The sequence below is a fragment of the Tachysurus vachellii genome, chromosome 1 (assembly GCF_030014155.1).
Source record: "Tachysurus vachellii isolate PV-2020 chromosome 1, HZAU_Pvac_v1, whole genome shotgun sequence".
Lineage (NCBI taxonomy): Eukaryota > Metazoa > Chordata > Actinopteri > Siluriformes > Bagridae > Tachysurus > Tachysurus vachellii.
In genome coordinates this window covers 8,459,462-8,473,774 of record NC_083460.1, presented here as the reverse complement: position 1 = coordinate 8,473,774, position 14,313 = coordinate 8,459,462, and the positions used below count along the sequence as shown (strand labels likewise).

General features: G+C 40.2%; 1 protein-coding gene across 1 annotated transcript; it reads left to right on the top strand.

Annotated features, from left to right (window-relative positions):
- Positions 1-1,691: 1,691 nt before the first annotated feature.
- Positions 1,692-10,869, top strand: abhd17aa (abhydrolase domain containing 17A, depalmitoylase a). Its single transcript, XM_060871131.1, has 5 exons — positions 1,692-1,884; positions 4,802-5,196; positions 5,797-5,991; positions 7,148-7,327; positions 8,774-10,869. The coding sequence occupies exons 2-5, from the start codon at positions 4,838-4,840 to the stop codon at positions 8,997-8,999; spliced, it is 960 nt and encodes a 319-aa protein (XP_060727114.1). The 5' UTR covers positions 1,692-1,884; positions 4,802-4,837; the 3' UTR covers positions 9,000-10,869.
- Positions 10,870-14,313: the final 3,444 nt, after the last annotated feature.

The following is a 14,313-nucleotide window of genomic DNA, read 5'->3' as shown; positions in this document are numbered from 1 at the left end:
ACAAAATATCAAATTCGAATAGAACAGAATTACATTCAAATATAACTTTAGGTAGGAAAACAAAAATTACCTAGAAATATAAAAAGATAATAAATGAATACCGTTCAGTGGCAGAAATATTACAACTGTATAAACAAAGTGCAGATGTGTGCAACTTTTACTGAAATAATGTAAAACATGCTAATTCACAGTCAGCGCTGTCAGACACATCATTGTCCCTGAATGTAGTATAATAGTATAAACCCCCCACCCAACACACACACACACACACACACACACACACACACACACACACACACACACACACACACACACACATTTGTGCTAGAAAAGCTTTTCCCCTTCATCTGTAGTTGAGTCAGCTATTTCATGGTAATCAGCCTCAAGGACACAGCTTTAGCTTAGCAGGATAATATGATACTAATGGCTTTGTACTGTTTTACTGTGATAATATGTAGAAAATACAAGTTATACCAGACACAACACAATGCTAAAGGATAACCGCATTGCACACAACAGCTAACACCTACTAATGTTAGCTTTTTTAGTTCCTTTTTCACCTAGTACTAAACTGTTTTATTGAGGATCCTTCAGAAGAGAAGGACCCATGTTACAAAAATGTTTTTATGCCAGTAGCTCACACCGGTATTCTTCTACCAGGGAAAGCAAAAATATATATCCCATTGCTTTTCCTGAAGTGTGATGTACATTAAAAGTACTGCTTACAATGTGCATGTGTTTACTATTCATGGACATAGAAACTGGGAATATTCCTCTTCGTCAGAGCCTAATATTTGGTTAATGTCATCATTGACAAGACTTTTCAGATAAAAGTTGTGGGTTGGTGATTTTCTTAACACAATTTACGTGATCATTGGAGATGTCCTCGACATATTCTAGCAAGCTGGCAATAAAATATGTTCCAAGATAAAGAAAAAAAACCCATCTGTTTTCTGTGGATACCTCAGAAAAAAACAAAACAAAAAAAAAAAAACAGGAAAAATAAATAATTTGGACCACATTCATCCACACAGTCAGGATAAAGCCCCGTCTCTACTTGCTTGTCAGAAAGCTCTCCTTTCTGTACTATCATTTAGATAATCTAGTCTAGACGTGTTGTGGGTTCTGTGGAAGGATTTCACTCGTTGGTGATCAAATAAGCTCCTATTTGTCATGCTTTTGCCTCAAGCTGCTTTAAATCCCGTAATAATATGTCTTTATATCATAGTGTTGTTGAATTCAGAAGGTGTTTTGTCAGAAGGTGTTGATTAATGTTTTGAAGGAACAAGATTTAATGTAATCGATATAACACCCTATCTGCTAGAAGTCAAAGATTTAAATTATAACTTTTCTTGATTTTTCTGTATAAAACCCCAGACCTTTGGAGGCGTGAGGCATGAACTATTGCATTACTCTAGTGTCTGAACAGGTTTGGCTTATGAAACAAAAATATTTTAGTCTGTGGCAACCTTCAGTACAACCTTAGCCAATTACAGCTCATTCACGTAACCATTTAATAACGTTTCTCTGGGATATTTTAACCACTACTCCAGCTTCTAACCTTTCTTGACTGACTTTCAGGTATGAGCTATTTTTAAAAATTAAAAAAAGGACCTTTTTTTGAGTAAGTACATACAAAATGGCATACGACTTTTATTGTGAAAGAAAGGCTAGTTGGAAAGACCTTATACGTGAAATCTCAGCTTTCACACTATACGGTAGCTTGTCATTACGGTTAGCAAAACAGCTATTTAAACCGGATGACTCTTTGCAGTTAAATTCCTAAAATGATTTTAGTTACACGGGAAAAAGGTTGGCAACCGTGTTTAATATAATGTCATGTCTAGATACATAAAGACCTTTCAGAGAATCTGCTAGTTTTTGGTAAGTTTTTTTTTTTTCGGATGTATATCTTTTGCTATCGCAAAATTAGCCGAACTAGCCAAGTTTTAGCCAAACTCCTTGTGGTTGAATTCCAAATAGTTTTTTTTAAATCACATAGTGCAAAACATTAGCTTGTAGCCGCTATCATGACACAGCCTATGTAGTGCACTTGTACGAGAAGTGACAAGCAATTCGGTATTCAGCCTGTAGCTTGCCGAGCTACAATAGCTAGCGTTATCGTGAACGTTATGTATTTGAACAGTTAAATAGCTAGACATTGAGGTAACACTTGTATGGCCACTTTAAACAATCTTAACTTAACGTAACCATGTGTGGAATACACTTGGTTTTCCTTTTATATCGAAAACACTTCGAGAGAAAAGGGCTAGTGCTTCTAGGGGGACAGGAAGCTCGGCAGCTAGCTAGCTAGCTAGCTAGCTAACCGTACTGCTGACTTGTCAGAAATAAGAATGATTTAAACACATAACGTTGCTATGACATCGTTGTTTAGTTCTGTTTAACACGACACGTAAGTTTGCAGCTGTTTTTTTGTGTGTGTAAACACAAACAAAACAACATCCGAAGGTTAACTATAATTATTTGCACCCTTTGAGATAATCGTGTAAAATAAACAGCGCCCACAATGATTCACATTTTCCGGTCACAACAGTTAGAAGCCCTGAACGCCTAGTTGTGGGGAAAAAATGTGAACAAGCTGTTAGTATCTGCTTCACTTCAGATTCTTAAATTAGAATTAAGTCGGGTTTATTTATCTTAATACTATTTTTATTCTTAATCTGATTAAAAACACACAGATACACAACAACAAAAAACAAAACACACAGATTTAGCCATTATAGTTGTGATACCTGTTTGGAAAACTGGAATTTTTGAGCTTCCTGTCAATCATTTTGTAGACCTGCTACTGTTCGATTCTTGGGGCGAAACCTTGTAAACATGGACTTTTTTTTAAAACATGGACTTTTTTTTTTTTGCATTGCAATGTTTATTGGAAGTAATCCAGATGTCTAATGTCTTGGTGTCTAATTCCTGAATATCTTTCAGAATCAGAAGGAACTTTATTAAGTGTGCTTGTGCATACAAGGGATTTGGTTTAGTGTCATATGCTTCCAGTACACGGAGATGACAATAACACACGGACCATGGACCATAAAAATAAGATGATAATTAAAAAAAGGAAATAAAAATACACGGATGTAAATACAAATAGACGACAAAGTTCGAAAAGAAATATAAAAAGAAAAAAAATTGTACGTACGGTTGTGCTATAGATGATAGAATGGAATAGAATGAGATGCAGGGATGTACTAGGATGGAGGTGGTTACAAATAAATATAAGATGATTGCATGTGGTTATTGCGTAATGGAGGAACATTTAACTGAGGTAGATTGCATGGGGGAAGAAATGCTGGTTTTTGGGACTCTGTATCGCCGGCCAGATGGTAAAAGTTTATGGTAAAAGATGGTAAAAAAGCGGATGACTTGGATGTGAGGGATCCAGAGTGATTTTCCGAGCCCTTTTCCTCACTCTGGATATACAGTTTTTGGAGGGTGGGAAGGGGAGCACCAATAATCCTTTCGGCAGTCCGAACCGTTCTCTGTAGTTTTCTGATGTTTCATTTTGTAGCTGAGCCAAACCAGACAGTTATTGAAGTGCACAGAACAGACTCGATGATGGCTGAATAGAACTGTTTCAGCAGTTCCTGTGGCAGGTTAAACTTCCACAACATGCTAAGGAAGTGCATCCTTTGTTGGGCCTTTTTAACAGTGGTATCAATGTGAGTGTCCCACCTCAGGTCCTGGGAGATGGTAGAGCACAGGGAATTGAATGCCTTCACTGCAGCCACAGTGCTGTCCATGATGGTGAGTGGGGGGTGCAGGGGAGTTTTGTCCTGAAGTCCACTATCGTCTCCACTGTTTTGAGCGTATTGAGCTCCAAGTTGTTGTGACTGCACCAGACAGCCAACTCTTTTTAACCTCCTGTCTGTAGGCAGACTCGTCTCCGTCCTCGATGAGGCAGATGACTGTAGTGTTGTCCGCAAACTTCATGAGCTTGACAGAGGGGTCATTAGGAGAAAACACAACCCTGAGGGGTGCCAGTGTTTATGAAGCAGCTGTTTGACTTGAATTTCCCCAGTCTCACTAGCTCACTACCTTTCTATCAGAAAGCTGGTGATCCACTGACCGATAGAGAGAGGAAGAGAGAGCTGGGTTTGTTGGTCCGGAGTAGTGTTGGAATGATGGTGTTAAAGACCGAACTGAAGTCTACAAACAGGATCCTCACATATGTCCCTGATTTTGACCATTTCAATGTTAGATGCCTATTTCTACATTAAGACAGAATAAATACACAGCACTTAAACAAGTCAAGTCATATTGTCATCAATATATGTCTGAAGCAGTACATTGTAGAATAAAGCAAAGTTTCTCCAGGACTGAGCTAATTACTAAAGAGAAAGTTGTCCTAGACACACAAAGCACATAGTGTGCAACCTAGCGCAAGACAAAAGACGGTGCAGTCCGAGAATATGCTACAGGACAGATACACAAAATAGATGCATACAAACATGCTTTTACTTGTGGGGCTGAAAACAATCGGCACCTCCAAACAATATTTCAAATAAAATGCAAACAAACGATCATTTATGTTCATTTATTTATATATATTTTTTTAATTGCCCTCAGTCAAGGAAGATATGAAATTTTCTTCGCTTATTAGGTATTTATTTGAATATTTGCAGTGAATTTGAACATAGGTTTTATCACAAAATAGAACTAATTGTGTGTGGTATTTCTATATTTATTCTGAGTATTTTTTATGGAAGGTAAAGCTGTGTATCTGATCAGCTGAACATTGTTTCAACAGTTTTAGATCTGTATATTGTCTTGTTTTCAGGTTCTTCCAGCTTTTCTGTAACTCTGTGCTGGAACGATGAACGGATTGTCGGTCAGTGAGCTGTGCGGCCTTTTCTGTTGCCCTCCTTGCCCAAGCCGGATTGCAGCAAAATTGGCCTTCCTACCCCCAGAGCCCACTTATACTTTACTGCCTGAACTGGACTCACCCCCGACCATAACTTCAAACCAGAGTGAGACGGGTCTGCGTTCTCGGCTGGGTCGGAGAGGCGGAGGAGGAGACAGGGGTGGAGAGGGCAGGTGGAAGCTCCATCTGTCAGAGCGAGCTGAGTTCCAGTACTCCCAAAGAGAGCTGGACAGGACAGAAGTCTTCCTGACATGCTCTAGTCGTGGGAACAAAGTGGGATGCATGTACATCCGATGTGCCCCCACAGCCAGGTAGAAATGCTACAATCAGTAATATATGTGCTGGCTATTATTTCCATCTAAAAGTAAAAAAAAAAAATGTTCTTTTTTTATTTACACCAATCAGCCATAACCACGTGCTTAATATTGCGTTGTGCCACCAAAACCGCTCTGATCTGTCGAGGCATTGACTCCACAAGACCTCTGAAGTTGTGCTGTTGTATCTGGCACCAAGACGTTAGCAGCAGATCCTGTTTTGGAGACACTCTGACCCAGTCATCTAGCCGTCAGTATTCGGCTCTGGTCTCTCAGATCTCGCAGATCCTTACACCTGCCCATTTTTCTTGCCTCCAACATTGAGAACTGACTGTTCACTGCCTAATATATCCCACCACCAGCGTAACAAGATAATCAGTGTTATTCACTTCACCTCTCAGTGGTTTTCATGCTGTGGCTGATTGGACTTTATAGGCTTTCCATAACAACATGCATAAACATAATTTAGCTTTTGTTAACACATGTGGGGTCAAAAGAGTAATGCGTTTTTACAGTGATTGATTTATGTTTTTTGTGAATGGATGTTCCGCTGCTGTACGGTTGCACAATAATGCTATTTAAACATTTTCTCTGTAGGTACACAGTGCTGTTTTCACATGGTAACGCTGTGGATCTGGGTCAGATGAGTAGCTTCTACATCGGCCTGGGCACACGCATTAACTGCAACATCTTCTCCTACGATTACTCTGGTTATGGTGCCAGTACAGGGAAACCGTCTGAGAAGAACCTCTACGCCGATATCGATGCCGCCTGGCACGCACTGCGCACCCGGTGAGCAAAAGCCTTCCAGAGTAGGAAGATTTGGTTATTTAATAATATTTCCTGCTGCAGCTCAGTGTACTCTTTTACTACTTTCATCCATTGGTGCTTAGACCTTGACCTTCAAATTGCTCTAAATGATGTGAAGTGCTTATACAGTGATAGTGGGAACCGTACAGAATAGTGTCAAGTGTCCTTGTGTAGGGAAGCGTGTCTGGAGGACAGCCGAACCTGTGACAAACTTTAAACAGCATGGGACATGAGATAAACAAATTGTGCAAAATGTTTATATGGTTGAGTGCAAAAGTTTCCTTAGGGGAGAAAAAAAAAATAGCAAAGAAAATGTATGTATGGTAACAAAAAATCCTGGATGAGTGCGTTTGTATTATTAGGTATTTATTTACGTATTTAAGTCACAGACATTTCTAGACTGGAAGTTTCTGTGGCTGAATTATTTTATACATTATTCCACACCGCTGTTGAGTCGAATTGGTGAAAAAACTGTCGATTTAATGTTCTGTAACAGCAGTTCGGACAGTGCTGCATGCTTTAAATGTTATTACAGGTTTATGCTAATGCGCTCATTCTAAAGCATTACCGCCAGTATGGCAACAGCTCTATCACAGGGACCTGTATGTTTAATGCTCTACATGCACTAAGAAGCACTAATCATTGATGCGTGACTTTTAAACCATTGAAGCTTTCGGGAAAGTCTATCAGTAAAGATCGTGCGTGAATGCTCTTTGTTGTTCTGGCTTACTTCACTAAGGTTTGGCTCACAGATGTTTCACAGATGTCGAGTTTCTGATCAAATATTCTTTGTGTATAAATCAGATTTATATCAGGTTAAAAGTTTGCATCACCTGTTGTGAAAGTGATCAATCTTGTCTTATAACTTGTATGCTCACCTTTCGCCTTCATAGCCGCCCTTAAACTCTTCATCCTGCCTGTTCTAATTGTTCCAGATGTTGTATTTAACTGCCAGATGCCATTCTCTGCCTTTTATCAGTTCAGGTCTGGAATCTAGACAGTTCAAAAAGTTGTATAAGAGAAGTTTTTTCCTAGTAACAGGGAAATGATTATCCTCCAGTTGGCTTTGTGTTCTTCTTCTTCTTCTTCTTCTTCTTCTTCTTATTATGTCTTAACCTTTCCTTGAATTTATCTCTAGATATGGAATCAGTCCAGAGAACATCATCCTTTATGGTCAGAGTATCGGCACGGTACCCACTGTGGACCTGGCATCGCGGTATGAATGTGCTGCCGTGGTCCTGCACTCCCCCCTCACCTCGGGGATGAGAGTAGCCTTCCCAGACACCAAGAAGACCTATTGCTTTGACGCCTTCCCAAAGTAGGTGTTTCCGCTACCTAGTCAACCACTGAGACCGTGAATCCGCAGCAGTTCTTCATAATTAGTTTGTAAATAACAGACTGGTTAGAGACGATAAACACAACAATCCAAAGCGGAGCATTATTTCCTGTGCTGAAGTCCCACAGGATCGGCCTTAACACTCTTAGGGCCTTTACTTACTAATCACAGGGTTTGTGTCTAATTTGTTATATTCATATTAGATTTTTATTTAAATACTTTCCTAGATACTAAGAGCTGTGCAAGTTATCAGCCATAGCCGATGAGGGAGATTCTCAACTAAACTTACAGTATGTACTATACCAGGATATGTGCAGGACTTAGGCACACAATATTTAGTCTAAATTTGATTTGAGTTGTTTATTTTTTTTTTTTTGACCGCTGCGTTAATGATTCAATAGGAAAACCTCTACATCTCTACATATCACTTTACTAAGAACAAAGAAGTTGCATTTACAGAAATGTTTGATTGTCAGTGATGAAAGCGATATATTATGTAACAGACCACAATTCACACACAAATTGGCTTTACATCATTTTTGGCACGTGACGGATTCAGATTCTTGTTCTTGGGTAGCAGGAGTAGAACCTGATGTAGCTCTGACAGTGTAGCTCATCCTCTTCAAGGTTCACTGTGTTGTGGCTGCTGAGGTGCTTTAGTTCTCCCCAACATTGTAAAGTGATTATCTGAGTTCATTTATTCTTCTTGGAGCTCAAATCCGGCGACTTTTCCTCTGACCTTTTTGTCCAAAAGGTATTTCCCATCCGCAGAACTATCACTCACGCAATCAGCCCCTGTTCTGGATCTGCATGAATGTATGCTTTGTGCTGTGGCCCTAATAAACCAGGCAATGAGAATATATAAGGATAGAGGGGTGATCATACAGAGCTCTTTCACATCGCTTTGGAAAACACGATGATGTAATTGTGGAGAAAAGGGCCGTGCAGACGCTCGAGCACTTCGAATCACTGACACGGTCACAAAGCAGCTTTCCAGAAATCCAGCTGTTTAGATGCCTAATGACTAGAGAACAGAGTGACAGAAAATCTCTCGAGACTACAAGAGGACAATTTAGAGGAGCATAATTCAGTAAATCAAATCTGTGTTAAGTGCCTTAAAGGGATTTCAGTATAAGCATGTTTAAAAATAAGTGTTACAGCAGCATTTCTTACGTACAAGTGTACGGCATTCAGGCAAAATCATCCACTGAAGCAAGAGTCTTTGGCAATAAACCGTTTGCGAGCTACATGACAATGCCTGTGGATTGGAGCACTTCATCAAAACTAATCAACAGAGGACCTGTACTGTAAATCTTGTCGGTTTGTGAAGGTGGTTTCCCAGCCCATGCAAACCTCGTTTTGTGATGTAATCTACATACTGTTCATCAGTTTATCTGCACTGTATTAACCATCAGCCTCTTCTTTCAGCATCGAGAAGGTGTCCAAGATCACGTCTCCAGTGCTGATCATCCACGGCACAGAGGACGAGGTGATCGATTTCTCGCACGGCCTTGCGCTATTCGAGCGCTGCCCCAAGGCCGTAGAGCCGCTGTGGGTGGAGGGAGCCGGCCACAACGACATCGAGCTCTACAGCCAGTACCTGGAGCGCCTGCGTCGCTTCATCAGCCAGGAGCTGACCGCCCAGTATGCCTGAAAATCCAGCAGTTCAAAGCTCAGTCCAGGTAAAACGAACACTCTAGTGTCAATTCAAGGGCCTGCTTCAACATTTTCTACTCTGTAGAATCTGGTAAATATTAACATGTAGACCTGGATGGTTCAACATCTTTGAAGCAGGGCCTTGTGGGTCCAGTATAGCAGGGCAAATCACCACAAACTGTATTTCATTATTTCTTCATATTATTGTATTATTATTATGATATTATTATTTCCTTTGCTCAAGGCATCTACAAGGAGACTGCCATAAGTGCAATTTCTTAGATTAGTTCTTGTTTCGTTCAATATTTTGGGCTGGAGGAATCAATTTTCTGCTCCTTCCTGTATGTATGTGCTCTCTGCTGGACAGATTGGGTGTTTTGTCTGACCTTGTGGAGACCATTATATGGGTCAAGTGTGTATGTACTGATTTATTACTGACTCTTTAAAATGCTATTCGATCTCAAGCTCCTCTTTTGCCCCAGTTCAGTTTTCTTTCTCTTCTCTCTAATGCATTTGGATCGCCAGCCAGCAGCATCTTGTGTGTTGCCTGTTTGTGTTTAAAAGGACACGAACTGAGCGATAAATTTAGGCAGCCATCAATATAACTTGGGTTACTGTGAATCCACAATAAGCAACCTTGATCTCGTACAAAAAAAAAAAAAAATTGTGAAAAAATTTACACCCCCCCCCCCACACACACACACGTCTGTGAACGTTCTTGTGAACAAAATTAAAGTTCACAAGAACATAGCTGTCATCTTTCTCCACAACGACACATAGGTTAAGAGTAACTAGTGCTTTCTGTCACTCCATCCAAGCTTCTTTGTCAATGTGCTTTCCCCTGACTCTCATTCTCGCCTTTCCCGAACGCTTTAAATCTTGTATATATTTCCTGAAGCTATATCTCTCTCTCTCTCTCTCTCTCTCTCTCTCTCTCAAACACAAACCATTAGTACATCGTCTCAGCACCTCACCTCGTAATTCACTACAACTCCAGCGAATCAAGAACTTCTGTTTTCTCTTCCGATCTCTCCGACGTCGTTACGCTCTTCCTCTTCCTCATAGCGACAGCATCTGTAAAGCTTAAGGTGTCGAGGTTTTGAATATAAACGCATAAAACAAAAAAGAACATTGCTAATTTCTACGATATCCTCCTCTTTTAGGTATTTCTTATTGCCGACAGTTTTTTTTTTAAGTACTCTTGACATGAACATTTCTCCCAGTTTAGCTATACTTTTAAGACATTTAAACACATTTTAAGAACATTACGAAGAACTCGCAGATCTATTTTTCTAAGAGTAAGTTTTTGCTCTAGTTCTCTAGTTTTGTCTAAATCACAGCCATTCTTAAGGGACTAGACAATACATTTATTGCTATTTGGTTGAAGTAAAAAGAAGCTAAGTCAGCCAGATCCCTCAGCTAATTCTGTTTGACTTCAAAACTAAAGTGGCTTTTCGTTTGTGAACACGATTACCCGAACGACGAGAGCGTCAAATTTGACAAAATCAGTTAATATTCGTAACATTTTGGGGTATCAAAGTGCAGTAAGATCAAAATTCTGCATGTTTTAAGCAAAAGCTGCAGAATAACCGTGTGTATTTCACCCTTTTCACCCCAAATGGCAATAAACTTCAACTTTATGATGCAGATGTTTAGACAAAACATTTTAGAGACCCTCAGATTTAAAATGATTAATGTATTATTCTTTTTTTTCCAGCTGCAAACATGTATAAATGTGTGGTCATGTTTCCATTGGTGAAAGAACTTTTTTTTCTTTTCTTTTTTTTTTTTTCTTGGTGTATCCTTTTCTTAGCTAAAGAATGTATGTGCTGTAATGTAACTGATTAATAAAAGTGATGACGACTATGTTACAAGTGTTCTTAATTGTCGTAATCCGATTCATTAGAAGGTGTCGATTCATTTTCAGCCCCGTAATCGAAATCACCGCTTTTTGTTAACGTCATCCATCAAATACTTTAATCCACGTAGTTTAAACCGAAACCTAAATAAATAGAATTTTTATATAACGGAAACTAACTTGCTCGAGCTTCGTAAGTTCTTAAGGTTTAACTTAATATGTAAAGAATTGAAAACTGCTTATGATGTGCTGTTGTAGGAAAAGAATCAACGACCTTGTAGAAATGAAGCGGCCCAGTGTGAAGCAGAGAAACCGGAAAGCACAAGCAAAGTTTGTCTCCTTTGTCGCCTTCAGTTATTACTAAACACTTAGATGTTAAATAACAGCACTTTATTTCAACTGTCCGAATTTATTATTAGATTACGTGGCATATCTAAGATGTACTGTATGTTGTTACTATAGCAACGAAAACATGTTAGAAGGAGCGTTTTAATATGACACTATAAATATGTTTGTATTACAGCCCCCACGTCTGTCAGAGCAGCTTTCTAGCTGTTGAAACACCTTCTGAGCAGAGATTAGGTTAGGGGGGTCCGATCTTATCCGGAAAGAGCCGGCGTGAGGTCCAGGTTTTCTTTAGAACGAAGCAGGAGCCACACCTGAGTCTATTGAAAATAAATAAATCAAGATGGACCGATTAAACTGGTGGAATCAGATGTGATTAGAATTACATCCTGCACCCACACAAGCCCTTTCTGGAAAAGATCAAACCCCTGGATTAGATATTGTATAAACACTGCTTTCACCGTTCACCGTAACCACTAGATGGCAGTATGTTTGTTTCGATTCTCACAAAACCATCAAGTACCATTGTGCAGTGTGTACACTAAAGAGAAGTTTCTCTTGTTAGATAGAAATTAGACTTTGGATTAGCATGAAGCCTTGTCTAAAATCTCATCTTGCAACTTTGCGGTTTTTAAGAGCGGTACTAATCACATAAACACAAGAAGTAAACGATTCGCTTGATTAGCCGATGAAATGTTCTTTTGACTTTGAAACTGTTAAGAGTGTGTGTGATCGGTGTAGTTTAGGAAAGCAGTAAATCTAGTGCATGTTTCTAATTTGATTAAAAATGTCATTTTAAAGAGGAACGTTGTAAAATTGTTCACACCTAAAACAAGACACACACCTCCCCTTTATATTGTTTCACCTGTCTAGCATGATCTTACATTTCAGAACAATAACTACAATATTCTGTAAACAATACAGAATTGTTTACTTTCGTTTATTTTAGCCTGTTCAGGGTCGCAGTGGATCCGGAGTCTATCCCGGGAACGGTGGGTATGAAGTGATAATACGCTCTGGATGGAAGGCCAGTAGATCTCAAGAGCATAACACACACATTCACACCTTGGGGCAATTAAGAATGTGATGTATTTTTTGAGAGTTAGTGTGAGAACCCAGGGAGAACATGAAAAGTCTCAACAAGGACAGTAACCCAAGCTCAGGATTGCACCTGGATCGACCCTGGAGCTATGAGACGGCATCACAAACCATCCATCCATCCATCCATCCATTATGGGGTCACAGGGAAACTGGTGCTTTGGTCCCATGGGGCTCAAGGCATGGGACACCCTAGACTGGGTGCCAATCACAAACTACAGACAATTTAGAGATGTCTTTAGGCTGAAACACAATGATACCATTAGGCTCCGCCCACAGGGTGGAGGCAGGAATCGCACCCCCAAACCTGGAGCAAACATGCTAAACTCTACACCAGCGACACCCACCAGTTATGAAAATCGGTTTCTGAAGCAATTTACACACCGCTTTCATCAACTCATCTGGGATTACCGAAGCTAAAAAAGCACATGAACTGTTATGAGTGAAATTCCATTCAGTGCTTTGATACCTACTGAGAAGCAAAACCACTCGATGGTAATTGCGGTCTGTAAGCTTTCACTTCATATTAGAAGTCGTATTGTATTTAGCTCATTCTAAAGTGTGCTTTCAACCATGCAGCAGCTACGTTAGCGGGAACCGCCTTACACATCCCGCCGCTCGTCCACACGCCACCCGTCGAATGAAAGACTTGATAATTGCTTGATGAGTTGTATCGAGTGTGTTAGAAGCAGAGGAAAGACAATAAACCTGCTGTGTATGTGGTTGTCACCCCTGGGAGCGACAATCCCATCGAATCAATCCCTGTACTCCAGAGTCTTTTCATTTGTGGCTGTGTAATGGTGGAATGCATTTAGCCAGCTTGGTACAGATTCCCTCACATCCTCCAAGATGTATGCATCAGACTTCTATGCAGAAATATCCTGAGCTCTCTTTGTGATTGTCTGTGACTAGGTGCATGTCTTCTCTTTCACAGTGTTTCTCTCTTATTGCGAGAAACGCACCAAAATTTGGGCTGCAAAAATAAAGGCAAACATTTGAGACTTTACTGAAATCACAGAATTCTTATCTGTTTCTGAACCATGTGCTTATAGTTTATATTATTTGCTGTAGTTAATGGCAGCTTGGTTTGTTGGACTGTATTGTAATAAATGATTTTCAGTTTTAAAAAACAATCATCCGTCCATCATCCATCCATCATCCATCCGTCATTCATCCATCCAGCCTCTACACTGTTTATGTCACTGGGTTGTGTTGTTCATCACTGGAGATTTGGGGCATAAGGCAGGCTACACTTCAGACAGGATGCACAATCTCTCTCTCTCTCTCTCTCTCTCTCTCTCTCTCTCTCTCTCTCTCTCTCTCTCTCTCTCTCTCTCTCTGTCTCTTCTTTCCTCCCCCTCTCTCTTCTTTCTTCCCTCTGTCTCTCTCCTTTCTTTTTCCCCTCTCTCTCTCTCTCTCTCTCTCTCTCTCTCTCTCTCTCTCTCTTCTTTCTTCCCCCTCTCTCTTCTTTCTTCCCTCTGTCTCTCTCCTTTCTTTTTTCCTCTCTCTCTCTCTCTCTCTCTCTCTCTCTCTCTCTCTCTCTCTCTCTCTCTCTGTCTCTTCTTTCTTCCCCCTCTCTCTTCTTTCTTCCCTCTGTCTCTCTCCTTTCTTTTTTCCTCTCTCTCTCTCTCTCTCTCTCTCTCTCTCTCTCTCTCTCTCTCTCTCTTTCTTTCTTCCCTCTGTCTCTCTCCTTTCTTTTTTCCTCTCTTTCTCTCTCTCTCTCTCTCTCTCTCTCTCTCTCTCTCTCTCTCTCTCTCTTCTTTATTCCCCCTCTCTCTTCTTTCTTCCCTCTGTCTCTCTCCTTTCTTTTTTCCTCTCTCTCTCTCTCTCTCTCTCTCTCTCTCTCTCTCTCTCTCTCTCTCTCTCTCTCTCTCTCTCTCTGTCTCTTCTTTCTTCCCCCTCTCTCTTCTTTATTCCCTCTGTCTCTCTCCTTTCTTTTTTCCTCTCTCTCTCTCTCTCTCTCTCTCTCTCTCTCTCTCTCTCTCTCACTCTCTCTCTCTCTCTCTTCTTT

Excerpts from the sequence above, each read along its gene's own strand:
- abhd17aa (XM_060871131.1), top strand. The coding sequence starts at position 4,838 with ATGAACGGATTGTCGGTCAGTGAGCTGTGCGGCCTTTTCTGTTGCCCT. Across the intron at positions 5,197-5,796 it reads CGATGTGCCCCCACAGCCAG|GTACACAGTGCTGTTTTCAC; the intron begins GTAGAAATGCTA and ends TTTTCTCTGTAG. Across the intron at positions 5,992-7,147 it reads TGGCACGCACTGCGCACCCG|ATATGGAATCAGTCCAGAGA; the intron begins GTGAGCAAAAGC and ends ATTTATCTCTAG.